At 37.6% G+C, this 25,863-nt stretch overlaps 1 protein-coding gene across 2 annotated transcripts in view; it reads right to left on the bottom strand.

Moving 5' to 3' along the window:
- Positions 1-12,592: 12,592 nt before the first annotated feature.
- The window catches only part of LOC132306083 (uncharacterized), a 58,320-nt gene continuing 45,049 nt past the window's right edge, over positions 12,593-25,863 (bottom strand). For both annotated transcript variants that reach the window (XM_059803298.1, XM_059803296.1), the window contains 4 exons: positions 14,455-14,585; positions 13,810-13,978; positions 13,458-13,587; positions 12,593-13,218 (listed from right to left, as the gene is read on the bottom strand). In XM_059803298.1, coding sequence (XP_059659281.1) covers positions 12,932-13,218; positions 13,458-13,587; positions 13,810-13,978; positions 14,455-14,585 — 717 coding nt within the window. In that variant the 3' untranslated portion in view covers positions 12,593-12,931. The remainder of the gene's footprint in view (positions 13,219-13,457; positions 13,588-13,809; positions 13,979-14,454; positions 14,586-25,863) is intronic.

Here is a 25,863-nt window from a genome sequence, read left to right as displayed (position 1 = left end):
TATCAGATAACAGACTACAGTCTTCTGCTTTTGCATCTTCATCATCTCATGATGAGGCTGAGCATACAACATCACCTTCTTTATCTCCGCCTCATGCACAGCCAGGCCAGGCCTTAGACAGACCTCTACTGAGATACTCACATCTTACAGTGGCATATGAGTCAGTTTTTGACATCTCTTTCTTCTCCCAGTACATTCTGACCTGGGCAACCTACGAGAACATAGACCGAAGGGGCATTTCAGCCATTCTAGCCCTTGTTATATCCCCAGTTTACCCGAGGCTTGTTCGGATGTTCTTCTAGAACCTCCGGCCTACCCCGAGTAATCTGGCAGAGCTATGCACTACCGTTGATGGCCATCGTATCAGCATTACAGTGGAGACTCTGGCCAGATCTTGCCGATGCCTACATGTTTGCCCTCCCGATCTTGAGCTCGATTATCCTATTCTGGAGAGGAGGCCTTCTTATGCAGACATGGCTGTGGCACTTACAGGCCGTTATAGTGAGGGCGAGACATTTGCTACTCAGACCTATTTGCCCGATGATTTGTGGTTATTTGATTCGGTTTTGTACCAAAATGTATGTATGACGGGCCATAAGGTCTAGAGGTGAGGCGATTATTTGACTGACCTATATGCTTTCTACACAGGGTACTGGATTTATATTCCAACCTTATATTGGAGCGTCATAATGAAGCTCTACGCAGACTACATCAACAAGGCTAAGCCCAAGCGGGCTAAGTACCTTCCTTTTGGCCACCTTATCACTCAGATCTTGAGAGATCAGTGCTATCCATTCCATCCAGATAAGCGCCCAAAGACAGGAGCTTGCCACTTTGGTAAGAAGGACTGGAATAAGAGCTACAATGCTCTTATCAAGAGTCTTGTGGAGGACATTGTGATAGCAGCTGAGGAGGCTGAGGATGAGGAGATAGCAGCAGCAGCAGCGGATGACCAAGCAGTCGATCCGACTGCCATACATATGGATATAGACTTGGAGAAGGAGCCTCCAACGGAGGAGATCCCATATCACTCTCCAGTGGGGTCACCATTACATTTCCCAGAGCAGGCTCAGGATGCATATCATTTTCCTGATCCAGTCATACCTGAGGATCCAGCACCGACACCCGGCTTTGGAGAGCGTATCCAAGCCTTAGAGGACACAGTTGTCTTTCTTTGGTCAGATGTGGCATCTCTCTGCTCCGATGTCTTAGCTGCACTATAGGGCATATCTAGATATATCAGAGGATCACGCTCTGCCCGTCCTACCTCCTCAGCATGATATTCCTGATCTCTCTATCTCTATACATTCATTTCAAAAATATGTGATTCATTGCTGCTATTTTGATACTGTTGTATTATTTTTACGGCCAGTCTGTTGGCCCAGACATTGTGATGTACATTATTTTTATTTTTCTATACATGCTATATTTTAGATGTCATATCTTTGTATTGATATATCTGTCTGTGATTTACTCTACCAGGTGCATCCCAGTGACTCCAGTGAGAGAGAGTGCTGCCCAAATTTTCAGGACCACTATTTTTCCTCTCTTTACTTCAATTCTTGTCCCATTTACACTTGCATGTTCATTACGCACTATTATCATCCCTTTTATTATCTATTGAGTTTTATCCAAGTGTCATCTTTTCAGGACCACAGTTAATCCCAAGTTTGGGGGGGTTATACCACCCACTTTGGATACTTGTATCCCGGCCATTCTTTGCCATAACTGCACTGGTATACTCTTTCCTTTGTTCTCTTTACACATTGAGGACATTGTGCCATTTAAGTTTGGGGGTAATGGTGTTAATTGCAGTATTTGCTTTTAATTCAAATTTTAAGCATGACTTGTGTATTTGAGGGATTGTCTATGATTGGTCCATAACTAGCTATGACTTTGATCTTTTGAGGACTATATTGCTTAAAATTTAAAAATTGCTTGACTTGAGAGTCCAATACTCCTTGTATGCCTTGTGGATGCCATTTAGGAGTAAATTTTTCGAAAGATTGATATCTTGCTTGCACTTGTGGTCTACATCATCTTGATTTTGTGATTATTTTGAGATTCACTCTAGGATTCTACACTAGCACAGGCGCACACTAGCATTCATTTGTGGGGTACATGCTTTGTTGATTATTAAATTGGTTATATCCCAATTGGGCTAGTAGTGCATTGAAAGCTTTCATTCTTGATAAAAGTGGATAACAAACCCTTTTCATTGAGTAGTCGGGATTCCAGCCTTATCAAGCACTGAACTTCTCGCGCTGAAAGGTGGAGGGCCCAAACTCTAGGTTAATAATTGAATTCAAAAAAAAATAAATAAATAAAAAGAAAAAGAAAGTTGCAAAATCAATAAAAAAAAGTGAGGACTTCTCCCAAAAGGTGAGAAGTGGGAAATGATTAGATGGAGGTTGTTTTGATTTGTAGCCTAGTTGATTTGAGCTTATAAGTCCTTAGGGGTGTTTGAACACCTAATGCCCTAAAGCCGTCTGGTTTGGGAGTCATTGACCTAACGCTCGACCTCATGGATCGCTAAAAAGCTTAATAGATCAACACATTGCACTATGCTTCCATCTTTGATCCTTAGGATTAGTTTAAAAAAAAAAAAAAAAATCGAGTGAAAAGAATAAGCGTACCTAGATCAATAAAACTTTAATAAAAGGTCCACTCTTTGTCTTGATGATCGGTACTAGATTTGTGTGCTAGTTTAAGGGTAAGGATGTGATCATTTCTTTAGTTGGCTTAGATAGCAACACATTTGATGCCGATCCACTCAAAAAGGATTCTAGTGTTGTTGTGATTTGCATGATAATTTTCTTGATGTGTGGAGGACCATACTTGTTTGCTTGATGTTGAAATTTTGAGAGATTGCTTGGAAATGGTTAAAAAATTGCATACTTGAGGTAGTTTTCTCCCAATGTTTATTTGCAATATTGGTGTCTCTTTTATAAAAATGAGCTTATTATTTATGGGTATCATTTCTGGAAACCCTTACGAGACTTCAATCGTCCATTGGGGGTAACCTAGGGGTTTAAAAGGCTTGTTGCATATGCTAAATACAATCGTGTTCCCTACGAAAGTGGCTTATCCTTTTATTGCTTTCTAGTTCATACTTATATAGTTGTTCATTTAATTTCTTTACTTTGTAATTCATTACTAGGGACTAGCAATATTTAAGTTTTGGGGTGTGATGAGCTGAAAAGTGCGCATTTAAAACCCTTAGGTATTTTAGAACCTTTATCTATCTTACTTTCCTGTTTTAGACTAATTTCATGTAATTGTCCTTTTTAGGTGCTTATCCCAAAAATAAGCTAATTCAGCCAAATAAGAGCTTAAAAGAAGCTAACTCAAGCAGGATGGAAGAAAGAAGCAAAGTGGAAGCAGAATGAAGCAAAGTGTGGAAATCTGCATGTTCGATCGATCTCAAGAATACTTCGATCGATTGAAAGTTCATCGATCTAGATTCTCCAAGATGAATCTAAGCTCTTTTGTCCTTATCCAAAGATCCCACAAAGTTCAATCGATCCAACAATTCTTGATATCGATCGAACATGCAGATTTCCACACTTTGCTTCATTCTGTTTCCACTTTGCTTCTTTCTTCCATCCAATAATACTTCGATCGATTGAAAGTTCATCGATCTAGATTCTCCAAGATGAATCTAAGCTCTTTTGTCCTTATCCATAGATCCCACAAAGTTTAATCGATCCAACAATTCTTAGATCGATCGAAAAGATTCCATCTTATCCTGTTGTGCCACTTTACTTACCACTTTTGTCTCTTTCCCCAAAATATCTCAGATATGTCCCTATCCAAAAAGGCACCACAATGGGAGGATTGATCCAGCCAAAGTTTGATAGATCTTAGCCAAGTTCGATCGATCTCAGCATAGGTTCGATCGATCGAACCCTCTCAAGTGTGAATTAAATTAATTTCCAGCTCATTAAAAGTTGTCTCATTGTGTAATCATTGGAGGAGCCCTTGTGTTCGAGCATAGACCATTATGTGTGACATTTGAGTTACATATATAAGGATTATGATCTACTTTTACATATAGTTTTTGATATGCTTTTTAGAGTGGATAGATACAATTCTTAGGGAGGAAGAAAAGAGAAGAGGAGGCTAGAGACACATTCTTAGGAGGTTTTCCATTTTCCTCAAGAAGAAGAGCACTTCTACCATGGAAATAGCCTTTGAGGGTTGGAGGACACCATTCATGAGTGGCTAGACATCCTCTTGGGGCTAGAGTTAGCCCTAAGAATGCTTTCTTTACCTTGATTTATGTATTTTTGAGGGGATTTGTGTTGTAATATATGTTTTAATATATTTATATACATAGATCTTGTTTATTCAATGATTTGTGTGGTTTAATTCTTCCAATTGATCATTTCATTATATCTATATGTCTATGTATGCTAGAATAGATGTTCATATGTTTATCTCTATCTCTTGTGTTGTTGATGCATGTTCATGTGTGTCGATGCTATAGATCTAGAGATTGTCAAGACATAGTGCTTAATATAATGCTCTTGTGGTTTATTTGATGGTTCATACTCATTTCTTGATGGATTGTGCCTCTCCCTTAGTTTAATTAGTTCAATTTCCATGTCATTAGCTTAGATATAGTGTAGTTACCTTAGTTGTTAGATGGGAGGACAATCTATGCTTATTGTTTGATGTTCCATACTTATGGATGCAAGTAGTATATTTCTCTAATTATGTGATGTGTTTGGACTGTGAGCTTAAAGAAGGATTAATGACTTAGTTTGATGTATTGTGCTATTCATTGTGTTATTTTGACAATATATACTTAATTGGTCATCCATGCTTGTTAAAACAACCACTCACACTCACTACTATTGCAACATATGTTTTCCCCCTCATTAATTGTGAATTGAGTGTATAGAAAGATGATGCTTAGTGGTGATCTCTAAGTCCCAAGACCTCTCTCTCTTGTTTCTCTATCTTTTAATTACTTGTTTTACATTGAGCTTGCTTAATCTTAATTGTAGTTTAATCAACCAAACAATCTACCTTTGATCACTCGACCTACTAACCCTAAGCATTGTTTCCATTACTAGTAGCCCTCTAATCCCTTAGGACTATCCCTACTCACTCTTGCTACGTTAGTAGTAGTGGTGGTAGTGGTTTTTATAAGTTTAAACTTGACCCAAAAGGCTTTTCTTGAACTGCGCATTCACTACATTATTTTGGGGTATAGGAACGGCCAACCGTCACTTATTACTAGTAATGCCCATGTGATGGTATTGTTTACTTTAATAAATATAATATTATATATTTAGTATTATATTTGTTTGAAGTTTGAACATGATCAGTGGCATTATTTGTATAATTTGTCTTTTGTCCTTTGTTTCACATTCAGTTCGTTCCAACCATCTATGGTTGTTTCTCGGATGCAATCAGTTTTATTATTATATATATATTTTTTATATGCATGTATTTGTGTGCATATCAAAGCTTGATTACAGGTGCAGCTAAATAATTTCTCTCTCTCATGGTCTGGCTAATTTTATTATTTAATTGCATGTGATGTAATTAATTAATTAGTGATGGCATTTTAAAAGAGCTGTTCCAATAAGGGTTGGTTTTCCCTAGCCGAATAGAATTTAATTCTTTATTTATTTTATCTTGTTTAGAATTTTATGTAAGCCCTAAATTGTGTATTGGAGAAAATATTGTACTATTCTCTAAATTTGGGGTTAAAGTTCTTGAAAAGTTCAAGAAAAGATTTAGACAAGAAAAGAGTCAATGCTTCCAATGGAGGACTTTGAAAGCACAAGACGACCATGGCCGATTTGGATTTGCACTTTTTTGGTGCAACATGATTTTTATTTGTATGCTTATATTCATGTGATGGTTATATGCTTGAATGCCATGCTTAATCTATGAATTGCTCTAGTTATGTTTTATTTAATTTTAAACTAGATAAAATTAGAATTACATATTTGGGAAGTTTTGGGAATATTAGTACTTTCCAAAATAATTTTGAAAATTTGATTTTCTGAAAATTATAAATTTATTTTTAATTAAATTTTGTGGAAAGTGTAGGATTATCCCATAGCTTAGCTCAAGAAATTGAGCTAAGTTGACCCAAATGGATTAGGTTCATTGAGCCTAAAAGAAATTTTAAAATGGATTCCAATATTATTTAGATTAAAATTAATATTGTTATATGATGATATTATGCATGAGATGTATGAAATTTAAAGAAAACTCTCTAATTTTAAAAATCAAGTGGGAACATGATTTAATTTTAAATTCCACAACCTTCCATTGTTGATCTATTGTAAAGTGTAACAAGTACCTCACCACCAATCTTGGGTACTCCTGCGGAGGGTATATGTTTAACTGGTTACTAGATATAGATTTCGTATGATAGAAATAGTGGCAGGCGGATGGGGACGACCACCATTAGGAGACGGACCTTTTTCAATTGCACTACTTCTAGACAATGGTATACACTTGACTAAGTGGGAGTACGCTCCACCTCAGGGGGTATTTTCACTTAGAGGCTAAGGTTAAATCAGTTGCCATATTTCATTTGGCAAGAGATGCCTAGATAGTGGGATATGGTGGAAATTGTTTCCGTTTAATCAAGGTAGTGACATGATCTCTTGGTAGTGGCATGTTCTTATTGCCCCCTGAGAGAAATGAGTGAATACATACAGGGATTATGATTACCATTGTTTTCATTATATCTGTGGTTTAAAGAGACCCATGGAGAGGCTATATGAAAACTAAAGTTTATTTTTGTTTCTGTATATATGTAATTTTTTTTATGCGTGAATGTTTATATATATTTCAGATGTCAATTGTTTTCAGTCCACTTGCTGTTATACTTAAGGACAACAAATTAACCGGGCCAAACTATGTTGATTGGAAAAGAAATCTTCACATTATACTTACTGCACAGGAGTACAAATTTGTGCTCACTCAAGAGTGCCCTCCTATGCCTGGCCCTGATGATAGCTAGGAGCTAAAGGAAATGTACGAGAAGTGACAAAAGGCTGATGAAATGGCCAAGTGCTATATTTTAGCTTCAATGTCAAATGTTTTACAACATCAACATCAGTCTTTTGTCACTGCTCGTGACATTTTGTTAAACCTTAAGGAAATGTTTAGGAACAAAGTAGAGCGGCACGACAAGTCGCAATGAAACAGATTATAAACGTTCGTATGCCTAAAGGAACTCCAGTTGGCGAACACCTTTTAAAAATGATTTCTTATTTCAATGAACTAGAGGTTCTTCGGGCAGACATAGATGGTGAAACCCAGGTTGATATAATTCTGCAATTATTGGGAGATTCATTCAATCAGTTCAAACTAAATTATTCTATGAATAGTATGGCTTATTCTTGATCAGAACTGATGAATGCTTTGTAAGCTGCAGAAGGAATTTTTAAGGGTAAAGGGAGTGTTCATACAATGGAAAAGAGTTTTTCTTCTCATGGAAAACCGAAAGGCAAAAACCATAATAAGAAGCAAGGTTCCACTGTCCCCAAAAAGGTTGGTTATACTAATGGAATTGTCAAGGCTAAGGGCAAGGCTAAAATAAAAGGAAATTGTTTCCATTGTGGTAAGGAAGGGCATTGGAAAAGGAATTGTCGGGTGTATCTAGCAAAGAAGCACTCTGAAGGTATGCTTCAGTCACTCATTATTAAGACATGATATGTGGTTGGATCTACGGATACCTGATTTGTAGATTCTGGAGCCACTAACCATGTTTGCAATTTATTACAAGGTTCCAGGAAACCAAAAGACTGAGTGAAGGGGAGATATCTATCTTCATCTTGCTTCACAAGCAAGGGTAGCGGCAGTATCAGTAGGAAGCACATATTAATTCAGCTAGAAGATAATATGAAATTAAAGCTAAGCATGTACTATCTTCAATTAGCATAAACCATCTACCTAACTACTCTACTCTATAGTGTAGAATGGTCTATCTTTTCTAAACATAATTTATCAAAACCCTAATATTATATTCAATGAAAAACCATTGCATAGCCATCTCATTTACAACTATAAGAAGTAAATGAGTTATATTCAATCACAAGCATTAAATACCTAAGATAAGATAGAAAATACTTTGTAATTAGATTAAAACTTTGAAAATGATTTCTATTGAAAAGTCAATTAAAAATCCTCTAGGTTATACAATCATGTATGAAAAATATTGTTCTCTAATAAATAAATATAATCAAACCAATAGCGCTAAGCTAGGACTACATCACAGCCCCAGCAAAGCTTTTAGCCGCTCATGACTGAAATGGACTTCTTCATGGTTTGGGAGAACATCTCGCCGCCATAGGTCGATCCCTTCTTTCTTCTTTATTCTTCTCCTCTAATTTCAGCCTCTAGCTCCTGTGTGTCCCCCTAATGGTGTAGAGAACTCTCTTTAAATAAAAGAAGAATAGGCCCAGAGTTCCCTTTTTCCAAATAGGAGATATATGGAAATTCTGCCAACCTTGGACTCCAAAATTCGTGCTGTATTCCAACCTAATTTTGACAATGTAAACATCCGTTTCACAAAATTTTCGTGAAATACAAAATTTTAGATCTTCAAATTTCCTTTCAAGAATTAGTAAAATTTGAGCCGTTTTGATACTCGAGGAAAGAGATACAGACATAATACTAAAACGGGTTTAAATTTCCAATTTTAGAGAAAGTTTCCTAGTCAGAGAAGAATTCTTCCTTTTCTTCTTGTTTCCATTCTCATCAGCTTGTAACTTCTCTTGGGCTCTTTTCTAGGTTTAATTGGACTTGGATCTTCATCATTGCTCGGCTCAATGGATGTGGTCTTCCCTTAACCTTTTGGATATCATCTTTTAAAACCCAAAATTGTTGGTTTTGACTAATATTATAATTAAGGCTCTAAAATAAATAAAAAAAAACACTAAAACATCATAAAATCACAGATAAAACTATTACTAAGAGAATAAAACACGCAAGTTAAAGGCTAAAATGTATAACATTGAGCGCCTAACAGTGCCCTTGGCACCTTTGCAATTTTGTCCTCTAGTGCACCAGCAATTGACAACTAAAATTTATACATATATCAGCTTTATAAATCAAACATGGTAACTAAGAAATGCATAACAAGTATTGTTATCTCACACTAGGACCACATATTGTTATCTCACATTAGGACCACAGAGCACGTGTCTAAGTAATTGTTTAGCATAGACAATGACCAAAATACCCTTCATTGGACACTTGTCAATTGTATAACACAAGGATGTGTTGCACCCCTGCTTATACACTATCAAAATGGATTTCTGTGTTGTAAAATGCCACGCAGCATGTAAAAAGACGAAAATACCCCTAAGTAGGCCTGTGATCAAGAATGCACACTCTGCACTAGAGATTAGTCAACGTAGGCCTGTAACTTGATCTGTGATATAATGTACAACCTTCAATGCACTTGATATGATCTAAAGCATGTCGGAAATTACTATACTGCCCTTGATCCGATCATAATTGATTGGAGCAGGCTTGAACAACAATGTACCTTCCCAATTGAATTACTATAGACCTCATATCATGTGTAGAAATATAATGCAGACCAGAAATAGAGTTCTCAACAGAAATGGACCTTTAAACATACTTTTGACATTGAAATAGCAAACCATGAACAAATTAGGACCCATAATAGTAAAATTATGGGTCATCACAAAACCTATTATGTATTAATGTATTCAATTAGGAGACGAAAAATTCAAGACAAAGCAAAAATATTAGTCCCTAAAAATGATAGAGAGAGATGTAAGTTACAGTTACTTTTAAGAGGTGAAATAATATAATAACTATTAGACAATAATGATAAATGTTAGGTTATTAACTTCTTGTTCGATCCGTAATTCCAAAAGGTAATTAATTATTTTAAGAGGTGAAATAATGTAATTAATTATTAGGCAATAATGATAGATGAGAATTCTATTTCTGTTTGTGTTAGCCAGTTAGGTTATTAACTTCTTGTCCCTCGGGCAATTCCAAAAGGCATAAACAATCATAGAATTTATTAAGCTATTCATTTTCTTAAATTAAAAAGCAAAACATATCATTAGATTTAAAAATTAGAAAAAAAATGTTTAAAATTTCAAAAAATCCCTTACACTTTTAATTTGTGGATTAGGGATTTGGAATTTGTGAGAATATGTGCTTTAAAATATATTGATCATTGTGCGCTTTAATAAGGTATGAATAATGAGACTTTATTAGACTTTTTATAAAATTAAATTAAATTAAATTAACAAATGTTAAGAAATAGAGAATAGATATATAGATATGTGTGTGTGTAAAGGCCCGTTTATATTTTTTTAAAATCGGATTGGATTGTGATAATGGGTCATTCACATGCCAACTTGGATTTATAGCTTTAAAATAGTTGATGTGGATTTTCATCCTATTTTTACCCACTCAATTTTATCCATCCTAACACCTCAAGAACATGATGATGGTATTAGCCCAAAGTAATAAGGTTGTTTAACTTTTTATTTTATTTTATTTATTTATTTTGTAGGGTATAAGAGAAAAAAAACAATGGGACACTGGGCCGGGATGACCTAACCCGTGTTTGACCCACCACAAGCAGGTTGAAGAATATGGGTCAAACTCATACGTGACCTACCCATATTTGACCCGGTGTAAACCCGACCCAACCCGCGCCCATCTGCCTTGCATATTTTGTGAGACAGCACTTCCACATTTACTAACTCGAAGGCCAAAAATGATTGATAACATAGGAAAACGACATGACTTCTCAATTATGCATACTAAAAACGATTTTAGGCCAGGTTGACCCATAGTTGTTAAAGGCACCGGAGGCGCGTGCCTGAGGTGCAAGGTGCCTCCAGATGCCATGTTGTCGCCTTGATACACTTAAGGTAACTCGCTTAAAAAAGGCGTGCGCCTTTCTGACCAAGGCGCCAGGCAACAGGCGCTGGAAAGGCACACCTAAGGTAAAAAGTTGTTTTTTACGTTTTTTTTTTTTGTTTATTGTTTGTTTGTTTAAAAAGTTCTTTTTGTTTATTATTATTATTATTTCTATTCTGATATTTTATTAGTTAATATAAGACAAAAGCCTACATAAAAAAACATAAAAAAGCAAAGGAAAAAAGAATAGAAGACAGAGGCAGCGAAGGCACCAAAAAGCGTCAGATCTCTCGGATCTGCGTCGGATTAGGTAAGTTCTCCTTCTCTCTCTTTTTCTTCTTCTCTTCTTCTTCTTCTTCTTTCCTTCTCTTCTTCTTCTCTCCTCCTTCTCTTCTCGGACTTTTTTTTACTTCTTCTTCTTCTTCTTCTTCTCTTGAGTCTCAGCTCTCTTGAGAGTGGAGTCTGGAAGATTTTTTATTTTATTTTTCTTCTTCTTTTTATTTTTTTATTTTTTTTATTTTTTTTTTCTCAAGTTTTATTCTTCTTTTTCTTCTTCTTTTTATTTATTTTTTTTTATTATTTGAGTGGAGTCTGGCAGATTGTTTTTTTATTTTCTTCTTCTTTTTATTTTTTTATTTATTTTTATTATTTTATTTTTCTTCTTCTTTTTTTTTTTTTAATTTATTTGTGTGAGGTACTTTATATTTACCTGCTTGGATTAGATTAGTACAATGTATTGCTCTCATTATTTTTTTATTTATTTGTGTGATCCTGTTTTATTATTTGTGTAATCAGTGATCCTGTTTTATTTGTGTAAATTGTGTGAACAGCTGTAGCCTGTATTTGTTCCATTCTAACATGTTATTGATTTGAGGAAATGCATTTTTATATAATTTTGTTAAAATGAAATAATTAGTGAAGTGTACTCTAAATTATAGAAGACAATCTCAAATTGTAAATAGCTCATTTATTGTTAAAATGAAATAATTTTGTTAAAATGAAATAATTACTCATGTAAGATGTACTGTTATATTATTTTCATATAATTAGGTTCTATTATTGAAAGAATGTTTAGTTTTAAAATCACTTATCCAAAAATGAAAACTAGAATCAATCATGGTGCTTATAGAAAATTAAATTGATTTGATTTGAAAATATATCACATCCTTGTGGTTTTTGCAAGATAAATTCATAATTTCTATTTAATGCATCCAAACATGGTGCTTGCATCTTGCAAAAACGGTTTTATTCGTGCTTAATGAAAATAAGATTTGATTTGACAAGTTAAATAATAATAGCACATCCATCATCCATGTGTTTTTTGCATGAAATAATTCATTTAATTGGCTTTTACTTCTTTATATATAATATTGCATCTTTAATACTTTATTGGATGGGTTTTTTTTTTCAACGTGTGCCTTGCGGACGCACGCCTCTCCTTGCGCCTTGCGCCTTGCGCCTCAGGCTCCAGGAGGCATTTGCACTTGTGTGCGCCTTAAGCCTTTAACAATTATGGATCGACCTAATCCGTGTTTGACCCACCATAAGCAGGTTGAAGAATATGGGTCAGAACTCATTTGTGACCTACCGATATTTGACCCGGTGTAAACCCGACCCAACCAGCGCCCATCTGCCTTGCATATTCTGTGAGTGAGATAGCACTTCCACATTGACTATCTCGTAGGCCAAAAGTGATTGATAAAATAGGAAAATGACTTCTCAATTATGCATACTAAAAAAGATTTTACAAGATCATGAATTTAAAGAAGAAAATGCAGAATTATTTGTGACATTCTAGATATTTAAAGATGATTAAAATATTCTCCCATCTAAATTTCTTTTAAATTTATCGCCTAATTTGATGGTCTGTAAACATGAAACATTTAACACATTTTGTACTCTACCAACACCGCAAAAATATACAAATCTACATCTGGACCACAAAATTTTAATTTGGTCAATATTTTCAGCAGAGTAGAAGTGAGTTTCAACTGGGCAAGTATCATAACGAGACTGATCATGACAGGAAAAAATTTCACTAAGCAGTGTCACGCTCAAGATCTGCTGATAACTTGTTCCCGACTGATTGCTTAGAATGTTGCGTCACAAATTCCATGCGTGCGGTACCATCAGCAAGTTTGAGATTTGATAAAGCATCGCCAAGCATTTCGGTAGTTTCTGGAACCTCGGTTTCTCCTGCTGAACTACCCAATCCAACTATGGAGATGGGATCTTGGAAAGATTCACTACCAACTTCCAACTCTAGGTTCTTAAACTCGTCTTCAATATCTTCATCCTCAATCCTTGTGTATGATGGAGTTGATTCTGCAAGAGCCACATTATGTTAGAATTTATATTATTTACGATATAAAATGCCTGTGCCACTTACTCTCTCACTTTGCTTCACACAAGTGATAAAGCTGGTCGTTTTATCATAATTTTTAATTGGTCTCAACTACTTATCATAAAATTATGTTTAAGTTCTATCTATTAATGCACTAATATGTCATTTTATTGTGATACCCAAAGTAAATGTAACTGAACTGGGTAAAGCATAAAATTACCTAGAACTTCATCAACTTCCTTCTGTGAATCAATGCTCTCATCAAGTTCTTGTAAGCAGAGTTGAACTTCTTCAATGCTCATCCCATTTTCTTTTATTGTTCGTGCACCAATCTGAATAGCTTCAGAAACCTGCCACAAGAAGGTGATGGGTGAGACTATCAAAGATATTTTACAGCAAGAAACAGGTAATTCAAGGCTCAATTTAACAAATTTGACCCATTAAGCTTACCAGAGAAAGCGTGAGTGGTTGTCAATTTTTGCAAAACTTGTAGGTATTGTTACTTACATTTAGATCATTAAAACAAAACTAAGATGCAACTGAAGCAAATCCAGAATATTCTATGAATCTACCTTTTTCGAGGATTCAGCATCAGCAATAACTCTGAGGACTTCCTCCACTCGGTTCAAAAGTGCTACACAATTTTCTCTACTTTCAGAGGCTAATTTCATTTCCCTTGCACGCCTCAATGCAACTTTTCTGTTCCCAGATTTCAGAGAACCTAAAGCAGAATTTCTCAACCTGCACAGAGCATCAGATATTTTGCAGGTAAAGAAACTTAAGCTAGACTAAGGAAACATGTCCTATAATTTGACTGTCCACTTTAGTATTTACATTTTTCGGAGTCAGGAAAATAGGACAGAACTATTGGCTAGCAATGAGTCCCATCACCGCCATACAAATGGGCAACCAACTTTATCCTAATTGTCCATGGTGTATAATTTTACAATGCTGGTGAACTGAATTTTCTTAACCAGCTAACACTGTGCTAGACAATGCCAAAAGGGGTCAATAAATCTACAGTTGTTATCATATGAATGTCCTGGTGAAGCATGATTTCTCATTTCTCACTGTTCTCATGCATCACAACCCCTCATGTATGTTCCACACTGTCACAAGTTTGACTGTATTATTTCAGATGGCAAGCACATTAGCCTGCTTTCCAGTAAGAAAGAAACCAGCATATGTAAAAGATATCGAAAGTTGGATACGAATACATTTTACAGCGTCTGTCAATAACATCAAGCTGTTTCTGTAGTTTTTCTGCTGTCCAAATCAAGTGCAGATCATCATAATCTAAACTTGTAAAACCAGAAATAGCTGCTGCTGAAAGAGAGACTTTCACACCCTGCAAGAAAGAACTACATGTTCTGAGATAACCAACAATAGAAGTACCATGCAGAGTAAGATCAGTAATTGGAAACACCTTCTGCAAAGTTCACTAAATCTATTTTCAGTGGAGCATCTCTTTTGGTCCTGTTCTTTGGCTAAAGGAATATGGACATGGCTTTTTTCTATTTGCAAATGGGAGTGATTGAACTTACTGGGATATTTCTATGACTTAACCCATTAGTTTATAAATTTTAATGCTGCTTCACATATTAAGTTAACTAGAAGCTTCTTCAGTGCTGCTCTATGCCAAATTTGGAGGGAGAGGTATATGAAGATTACATGAAGACGAGTGAAGAGAAGATGATGCAATTGCTAAGGAGATCTGTATGGAATGTCTTCTTTTTTTCAGTCTTACTCTTACAGATTTTGATGTAATTTTCTCGAGTTGTTAGCGGCTGCTGTACCCTTTTTATTTCTTTTTTGTAGGATAGGTAGCTTTTTGGTTTTGGTATTTTAATTGTGGAGGTTTCTTCCACTTTTCATTGTAATTTTATTGTATATTATTAATTATATAACACATTCAGGGGATTTTTTTTTTTTTTTTTACTGTTGTAGAAATGGAGATTTGAATATAATGAGAATAGAGATACAGAGAGAGAGAGAGATGGCTAGAGAGAAAGCTCTTAGTCTCAGCCCATATTTTTCATATATCTTTAACCCTAAAACATAAAGGGGGTTATATACAATACAAGAAAGGCCTATTTACATAATGGCCACAAATCCTATATCTAATTACAATAGGACCCCAGCATAAATACATATATACATATAAGTGTTTCAACACTCCCCCTCAAGCTGGAGAATATATATCATATAATCCCAGCTTGGAACAAATCGTTTTAAACCGATTATGACCAAGAGCCTTATTAAACATATCAGCTAATTAATCTTCAGACTTCACGAATGGAGTAGAAATGTTTCCACTCAATATTTTCTCTCGAGTGAAGTGACAATCAACTTCAATGTGCTTGGTTCTTTCATGAAACACCGGATTGGATGCGATGTGAATAGCTGCTTGGTTATCACAGCACAGTGGAATAGGAGTCTTGACTATTAACCCAAGTTCTTCAAGAAAATGTTGTATCCACATTAACTCACTAGAGGTATGGGCCATCACCCTGTACTCTGCTTCAGCGCTGGACCGTGCTACAACTATTTGCTTCTTACTTTTCCACGTAACAAGATTTCCACCAACAAATGTACAATAGCCTGTAATAGATTTCTTATCTGAGGGAGAACCAACCCAGTCAACATATGTGAAACCTGTCACATTAAGATGACCATTAGGTTTATATAGTAATCCAAAACCTGGAGCTTGTTTGAGATATCGAATAATTCAAAGAACAGCATTCCAATGTGGTACTCTAGGAACACTCATGAACTGACTTACAACACTAACTGCATATGAAATGTCAGGTCGGGTAATAGTGAGATAAATTAATTGCCCAACTAGACGTTGATATCTACCATGATCGTCAAATAAATCACCCTTCTCAGGTAATAATTTTATATTTGGGTCCAAAGAAGCATCAGCAGGGCGAGTACCTTTCATACCTGTTTCTTTTAACAAGTCCAACACATATTTCCTTTGAGATAGACTTATACCTTCCTTGGATCTAGCAACCTCAATTCCCAAGAAATATTTGAGTTTGCCTAGATCCTTTGTGTGAAACCGATTCTGTAAGAACAATTTTAACTTTGCAATGTCGTCAGAATTATCACCTGTTATAACAATATCATCTACATATACCACAAGAAATATAAAGCCAGTTTTAGTATGTTGGTGAAATACCGAATGATCTGTCTCGCATCTGTTAAGGCCAAAGGAAAGTACTGCCTCAGAGAATTTTCCAAACCAAGCCCTTGGAGATTGTTTCAATCGTACAGGGCCTTTTTAAGACGCCATATAGCATAACGAGACTCCCCCTGAGCAACATATCCAGGTGGTTGCTCCATGTAAACCTCTTCATGTAAGTCACCATGTAAGAAAGCATTTTTTACATCTAATTGAAACAATGGCCAATTTACAATTGGCGGCAATGGAAATAAGGATTCGGATAGAAGAAATCTTCGTAACAGGAGAAAAAGTCTCATCATAATCAATACCATAGGTTTGTGTGTATCCCTTTGCAACAAGGCGAGCCTTCAAGCGCTGAACAGATCCATCATGGAGATATTTGACAGTGTAGACCCACTTACAACCAACCGTTTTGGAACCGGGAGGTAAGGAAACAAGGTCCCATGTCCCATTATGATGAAGAGCATCCATTTCCTCTATCATGGCTTTGCGCCAAGCTGTATTAGATAGAGCATCGTGCATAGTTTTTGGAACAACAGTAGCAGATAACGTGGATAAAAAACAAGAAAATGAGGGCGATACCTTTTTATAGGAAACAAAGTTAGATATGGGGTGTGCAGTGACACACGAGCGAACACCCTTACGTAATGCAATAAGAAGATCATCAGTAGCAGGAGGAGCCTTAATGGAAGTAGACAATTGGAGGGGGGGGGGGGGGGGGGGGGGGGACGACTCTACACTTGAAGTGGCGGTGGCACATGTGGTGATTGTGGTGGGTCACATGGTAATGAATGTGACACAACAGGCAACGGAAGCAGTAGCTCGGTATCTAAAGACGAACTATGTGAAGAAAAATAAGGAGTATCCTCAAAAAAGGTAACGTCTATGCACACAAAAGCCTTACGAGTGCTAAGATCCCAACATTTATAACCTTTTTGAGTCCGAGAGTATCCAATAAAGACACACTTAATGGCACGAGGAGACAATTTATCAGTGCCAGGGCGTAATACGTGAGCAAAACACACACACCCAAAAACACGAGGCGGCAATGCAAATAATGGTCAAGTAGGAAAAACAAAGGAATAAGGACATTTCCAATTAAGAACGGAAGATGGCATACGATTAATTAAATAACAAGCAGTTAAAACAGTATCGCCCCAAAATGCTTTTGGTAGATGCATATGTATCATCAATGTCCGAGCTATTTCAATTAAATGCCTTTTTTTTGTTCAGCTACGCCATTTTGTTAAGGAGTATAAGAACAAAAAGTTTGGCGCAAAATACCACGAGAGTCGTAAAAACTAGAAATAGCACCTTTGACATATTCCATAACATTATCAGATTGTAAAGAGCGTATAACACACCCAAATTGGACCTCAATTTCTTTTAAAAATATTTGAAATATGGAAAACAGTTCAGAACGGTCTTTCATTAAAAACAACCAAGTCATCCTTGAAAAATCATCAACAAAGGTAACAAAATAAGAAAAACCTGAGTGACTAGTGTGACGAGCAGGACCCCAAATGTCCGTATGCACTAATTCAAATAAAGAAGACCGACGATTAACTATATGAGGAGGGAAAGGCACTCTATGGTGCTTACCCAACTGACAAGACTCACAATTTAAAGTAGACACCGACTCAAGGAAAGGCAAAGCAGACTTCAAATACCGCAACGAGGGATGACCTGACCGATAATGCCACTGGTACACAGACATCTGGGAATGTAAAGCAACAGTGGAAGGTTTGCAATCCAAATAGTATAGGCCATTTCTGTTACTGCCCCCACCAATCGTTTGTTTCGTGTTGAGGTCCTGAAAGACACAAGACGAAGGATAATATGTGACAAAACAGTTCAGTGCTTGAGTCAATTTACTTACAGATAATAAATTAAAGGGAAAATTTGGAACTAATTGCACAGAGGATAAAGAAATGGATGGGGTTAATGTAATTGTTCGCTGGCCAATAATGGAACATGTTCTACCATCAGCCAGAGTAACAAAAGAGGAGGAACTAGACTTTTGAAAATTAGAAAATAGAGAGGCATCACCTGTGAGATGGGTAAAAGCCCCAGAGTCAATAACCCAAGGGGATGTTGAAATCTGTAAATCGGAGAAGCATGCAATATTACCTGATTGCGCAAAATTAACTACATCAGTAGAGTTGGGATGTGTCCAGTTGACCAATGCACTGAACTCAGCTCCTGATAGTGATAGTGTCACAGTGTCACTAGTAGATGCAGGTGATGGTAATACAGAGGTCTGACCAAGAGAGGGATGAGACCCCGCAAGGTCAGAGGAAGCCACTGCTTGATTTGCCCATGCTGGTTTCCCATGAAGAGTCCAACAGTTCTCAACAAAATGATTAGTACCCCTACAGTGGCTGCACATGTGAGTGTCACTACGTCCACGACCACGGCGACTACGACTTCTATCACGGCCACTACCGCCACGAGAACTACCTGAATTTCCACCATACCCTCTGTTGCCACTAGGAGTATCACCTGAATTTCCACCATACCCTCTGTTGCCACTAGGAGTATCACGACCTCTAAAGGACTGTGGAAAAATAAAAGGAATCATCATAGCTGAATTTTCTTTCACTCCAGTGGGCGTCACATGGGATTGTTCTGAAACCCGAAGTAGGCGGGAATAAATGTTACCCAAAGATGGGAGTCCTCCATCACCAGCGAGGATCTGATCCCGAATATTATGAAGGTTCGGGTGCAGACCAGCAAGAAAAATGGAAACAGAAAATTGCTCACGTTGTCGCTTGAGAACATCAAGATCAGTAGTCAAGGGGTGGTACTGATTTAACTCATCTAAAAGGCTTTTGAAATTACTGTAATACTCACCAAGGCCTTGACCAGAGAAGTCAGATTGACGAGAATGAAATATCTTTTCATACAATGAATATATGCGAGAAACATTCGTGTCCATAGAATAAGTTTCTTTAACAGCATCCCAGATTGCCTTTGCAGTGTTGACAAACATAAAAGTGGATGCAATGGAAGGTTCCATACTGTTCCACAACCAGGACATAACCATATAGTTATCAGTTTCCCACTCCTCATATGTTGCTGATGTTTTTGACGGAGGATCAGTTGTAATAAACTTCAGCTTTTGTTGGGCACCTAAAGAAATCTTTACTGCTTGAGCCCATAGTAAGTAATTAGAATTATTTAATTTTATAGATGTAATTTGCAGCCTGACAGGATCAACATATGTTGCAGAAGATTAACTCCAGTAGACCCAGAAGCAACATTTGAATCATCCGGCATGGATGTATGAATATGAAAAGAGAAGGAAAAAAAAAAAACTTATCTGTGCCAAGTTAAGATGCCAAATCTGTACCGAGGAACCAAAGAAGCTATTGCACCCAAGAAGGCCAGAACAGATTTGAACCGGGAACGGAAGAAGACTCGGAGCAGAACAGACCCGGTCAGTAAATCGGGTCGAACGGGCCGGGCCTTGAATCGGGTCGAACGGGCCGAGCCTTGAACCGGGTCGAACGGGCCAGACCTTGAATCGGGTTGAACGTGCCGGACCTTGAATCGGGTCAGAACAAATCCGGTTTATATTAACCTGGATTAGGATAGCGAGAACCCTGTAGCCAAACACCGTTCTTCTTTACCAAGTCTCAACTTCTCTCTCTCCGGCAAGTACGCAGCTGCAGTGACAACGGTGGCAACGACAGAATCAACAAGCAGCGATGTACCTCGCGACAGCCGTCGGTGACCAAGCAACGAGCAGCGACGACGACGACAGTCGCCGGTGACTAAGCAGTGAGCAGCGACGACAAGAGAAGGCGGTGAATTCATTGACAACCGAAGCGACAACCACGCGAGCAACCAAACTCAGTTTCAGATCTGAGACCAAGCAACGAGCAACGACGACCCCACCACCGTCACGAGCTCTGAACAGATCTACAAATCTATACAAGAACAATACAACTGCGATTTCCCACACTCACAATTTCGAACCGCTCTGATACCATGTAGAAATGGAGATTTGAATATAATGAGAATAGAAATACAGAGAGAGAGAGAGATGGCGAGAGAGAAAGCTCTTAGTCTCAGCCCATATTTTTCATATATCTTCAACCCTAAAACATAAAGGGGGTTATATACAATACAAGAAAGGCCTATTTACATAATGGCCACAAATCCTATATCTAATTACAATAGGACCCCAGCAAAAATACATATATACATATAGGTGTTTCAACAAATGTATTTGACATGATTCCATGGGCGCTTAGATGTGACAAAAAAGTTGAAAAATTTTGGTAATAAACCCAGCCAAACCTTCTTTTTCCTCTCTACCAGCCTTGAAACCTTGACTTGTGGTTTGGGAATTGAGATCAAAAACCACCAAGTAAAGGTAGGCCACTAACCAGCCAATCTTTGGGAGGATGGTGAGCGTTCTCTTGCCCTCTCTTTTCCTAGACTTTCTTGGGATGTGCGCTTTGTGAGGAATTTTCAAGATTGGGAGATTAAGAACGCTATTGGTTTTTTGGAGTTCCTTCATCACCAGGAGATTGTGGATGGTGTTCTTGATTCTATGGTGTGGGTTCCTTCCTCCCAGGGCTGCTTTGAGGTTCAGTCTTTCTATAGGTGTTTTAGGGAGGCACCAGGGGTTTCGTTCCCATGGAAGGCTATTTGGAGTTCTAAGACCACTCTTTAAGTGGCGTTCTTTTTGCTAGGACATCTGTGTTGGAGAAGAGTTTAACCCCAGATAATCTGATGAGGAGGAGACAAGTAGTGGTTAACTGTTGTTGCATGTGGTTGAGAAATGAGGAAACGGTGGACCATCTTCTTTTGCACTGCCATGTGGCTTGGGATCGTTGGGTTTTGAGGGTGGGATTGTTTGGGGTTCAGTGGGTGTTGTCCAGGTCTTCCATAGGCTTGATTGAGGCTTGGAAAGGCTGTACAATGGGGATCCAAGCTCGAGATTTCTGGAGGGTCACGTCCTTGTGCGTTTGGTGGTGTTTATGGAATGAAAGAAAAAGGAGATCCTTTGAAGGAAAGGAAACCCTTATTGGTGCGCTGAAGTTATCTATTATTAGAACTCTTTTTCTGTTGTGTTCTAGGGAGATTGTAAATCCATGGATGACATAGTTGATTCTTGGGACTCTTTAGAGGTCTTATTTGGCCTTGTGTAGCTTTTGAGGGATGCGTTCCCCTTTAACGTCCTCCTAACAAGCTTAGAGAGAATCTTAAGAGGGTTATTCTGTGTTCTCCAGCAATGGATACAACGAACTCCGGCAAAAGTGCTTCATAATAAAGTCTAGAGATACGGTCTGAGTCTACTACTCCGACCAGTCACCGGAACCATCCATTCCGGTGAAATCCTCTGTTACCGTTTCTTTGATTTCTTCTCTTTTTGCTTGTGTTCTTCTGTGTTTATTAGGGGGCTGATTTCCGATCTGTCAATGAGAGCTCTGGATGGTTAGGGATTGTCGTTTCTTGAGGTTGCAAGGCTTCCTCGTTTGGATCTAAAAGGGGATGTGGAATGTGAAATTACAAATAGAGGGCCTATTCTTAGGGTGGACAACCACAACACTGACAATCGTGAATCCATACTCAAGTCTTGTCTTGTTGGGCTATTTGACTGAGAAGTGGGATCTATAAATGATATTGAGCGGTGGGCTTCGAAGACATGGAAAATCTCGTGTGGGGTTAGGGTTTATGCCCTGGCTGGTGGGTTGCTTTTGTTCAAATTCCCATCGGTTTTGGAAGCCCAGAAGGTTTTGAACAAGTCTGGGGGGATGCACAATTGTTTATTGAGTTGTGGTGCTATTGGGTCGGATGTTCTGGGTTGAGGAAGAAGACCTTGCACCGGCGAGTCATTTTGTATGGTCTTCCTCTGCATCTTTGGTGTCAGAAGCTATTTGTTGTCATTGGTGACCTTTGTGGAGTGTATTGGAATGTTGAGGCTTATGAAATGAGTGATACGAAGAGAATTGTCATTATTGTGCTCGAAGGAGGTGAGATCCCAGAGTTTATCACTGTGGAAGACAGGGAGTGGGCTTTCAAAGTTTCCTTGACCGAAGAAATCTGCCCTTCCCTTGTGTTTCTTTCCAATTCTTACGTTGGGAGTGATAAGTTGAGACCCCAAGTGATTTCGGATAAGAAGTCTCGAGCGTATCGATGGCCTGGAGGTGGTCTTGGTGTTTCACCGGAGGAACAGACTGTCGATTGTCACGATGGTATAACCCAAGGACAGGGACGTATGGGGTTGCAAGTGCCAAAGGAGAGTGGGGTGAGCAAGGAGAGTGGGGTGAGCAGAGATAGGAGCAATACACGTGGTTGGTGTACATGCGCCTCCCATTATAAGTGCAAGACAGCTGTGTTTGCACGTGACTTAGCATGTGAGTGTGTGGGGTATTTGAATTCTGCTAAGGATGTGCCTGGAACTAGGCCACATTATAGGCGTCATGGACTAAATGATACAGTTGGGCCTCATCAGATTAAGTCCAAGCCCAAGTCTAATGGGTCATCCTCTTCAACTGGACCGCACTAGGCTAAGCCCAACTCAATTGGTTTAAGATCGTCGACTAGGCTTCTTCATACTAAGCCCGCGTCCAGATTAGGTAAGTCAAGAGAGGATAGGGTGATGGTTTGGGGCCCGAATACGGGGCTTGTTTTTGTTAAGGGGAAGCAGTCCAGCCCATTAGTTGCTAAAGAGTCCAAATATTTTTAGCAGGCCCAATCCACAACTTCATCTTCTATGAATATCAAAGTTCCTTTGACGATGAAGTTGGTGGCTAAGCAATGGTCTAGGGTGGAGAAATGAGTTGAAGCGTAGTATTCAGGCTACTACTCATCAGGGAAGGACAATGGAGGCAACAATGCCCTCCAACCTTTATGGCAAGAACTCGACTATTATCAACCTTGTGAAATGGAATGTGTTGTTGATACCGCTCTGTTGAATAAGCGGATTGAAAAAGGACGCGTTTTTGAGTTTATTGCTGGTCTTAACCTAGATCTGGACCAAATAAGGACTCGAGTGCTTGGAAAAGATCCGTTTCCTTCTTTACATGAGGCTTATGTGCCTACCCAGGCCCTTCGACAATCTGCTATGCTTATGCCACCTTCTCCGGAAGGATCTGCTTTGGTTTCTACCACAAGTCAATCACCTCTGGTATCACTCAGCCCAATCCTCCACCAACTGCAGCATCTGGTAATGTCGCTAAAACTACTAAATCTGGTGACAAAGATTTTTTGGTTTGTGATTATTATAACCAGACTAGACATGTGAGAGAACAATGCTTTAAACTCGGTGGTTATCTGCCCTGGTGGCCTAGAAAAAAGGGTGACAAAGGTGAAGGCAGTAAGGGCGGAAAAGGGAGTCGTTCTAGCTCCAAAGCTCATTATACCTTTTCCATCAGAACGGTGACCAATCTGCTGCTAAGTTCTCTTCTGCTCAAATGGAACAAATGATTCAAGAGTGTGCTCATTTTCTCTTTACTAAAGGGTCCAGTTCTTTAGCCACATCCTCAGGTAACCTTGGTCATTGTTTTAGTGTATCCGGTACGCCTTCCTAAGAATCTTGGGTTATAGATACAGGGGCAACTGATCACATTACCTCTACATCTCATTTTTTCTCATATTATTCCTCACCTACTAAAACTGTGTCACAACTGCTAATGGTTCACTACTGGTGAAGGTTCAGTCACTCTTTCTGATTCTTTGTCCCTTTCCAAATGTTCTTCATGTCCCTAGGTTGTCCAATAATTTGCCTTTCAGTCAACTTAGTTCTACCACGGTTTTTTGACACTCATTGTATATTTCAGGATCTCCGGACGGGGGCGAGGATTTGTTATGGTAGTGAACGAGGTGGCCTCTATCTCCTGGATGTACCAACTGCTTCAACCTCAGTTCATGTTGTGTAGTCCACTACTGGTTCATCCCGTGACATTTGGTTATGGCACAAGCGTTTAGGACATCTATCATTTTATTATTTAAAAAAATTGTTTCCTTCTTTATTTTCTATTGTTTATGTTTCTCAATTTCAATGTGAAACTCGTGAACTTGCTAAACATCATCGGGTACCTTTTCCATTAAGTATTAATAAAAGTGCCTTTCCTTTTGCTCTTGTTCATAGTGATGTTTGGGGACCTTCTCGTGTGACTAATCTGTCAGGTTCTAAATGGTTTGTGACATTCATTGATGACTACTCCCGAGTTACTTGGGTTTATCTGATGAAGGAAAAAAGTGAAGTTTTCTCTATATTTAAATCCTTTCATCAAATGATCCATACACAATACAATTCAAAGATAAAAGTCTTCCGCTCTGATAATGGGGGTGAGTACATTTATTCTAGTCTCCAATCCTATTTTTCTGATAATGGCATTTGTTAGCAGATATGATAGCCCACGATATATGAAATGACTCACCGTATTAGCAGAGATTTGATTATAATATAGAATATGCCATATAGGGGTGGAAAAATAGGTCATAGCCCACCAACCCGCCCATATCCGCCCGCTTTAAAATGGATATGGGTGAACCATTTTAAAATATAGGTGGGATGATGACCCATATTCAACCCATTTTTATAAAGGGTTAAATGGGTTGAATATAGGTCACCCATTGTGACCCATTATATAAGAGACCCAATTTCACAACCTCTATTTGACTCAAATTCATCTCTTCCTTTCTAAAATTTTCTCACACGATTCCAAATTCTCTCTCTCTCTCTCTCTCTCTCTAAAATTCTCTCTCTAAAATTCTCTCTGCATCATGGACTCCTTGTGTATGTAATACAGTTAGAAAGAAACCTATGTTTATATCTGTATTTCAAACTAAAACAACCTGATTTATTCATTTAATTATTTATTCTATAAAAAGCTTAACAGATGATTTCATATAATATATATATATATATATATATATATATATATATATATATATATATATATATATCTTACCTTCATGCATGTCTAGTCACAAAATAAAATAATATAAATTTAAGAATTTCCAAAATAAATTAGAAGATTTACAATTATCCATACATATTTTTACAAGCTTTTATCCAACTAAAATAAAAAAAACTATAATAATTGTTATATTTATATATATATGGTGTGGGGTTCACTATTTATAAAAATTTGAAAGAAATGGAATTAGTAGCATGTCCCACTATTGAGAGAATTTGGTACGCAAGTTTTAATTATATGTACAGGTTCATTGTATATATAATGTTGTAGGTGTGAACACATTAAATACATCTAAGCAAGTTTGTTTCCTTAGCTTGCTTTGTAAGCTTGGCTTATGGCTATATATATATATATATATGTGGGTATTGGTGTGTATCCGAGATGTATAGAAAAAACAAAAAGAAATAAAGAAAGCTTTCTCTCCCTACATTCTATCCTCTCTCAAAGTTCTTTGTTTTGATATTTTTGTTTATGTTAATTAATATTTATATAAC

The sequence above is a fragment of the Cornus florida genome, unplaced genomic scaffold, assembly GCF_030987335.1.
Source record: "Cornus florida cultivar Cherokee Brave unplaced genomic scaffold, ASM3098733v1 CherokeeBrave_3.0.0_Hap2_Chr05, whole genome shotgun sequence".
In the NCBI taxonomy this organism is placed as follows: Eukaryota; Viridiplantae; Streptophyta; class Magnoliopsida; order Cornales; family Cornaceae; genus Cornus; species Cornus florida.
Note: the sequence above shows the minus strand (reverse complement) of the source record. Positions and strands in the feature narration are given on the sequence as shown.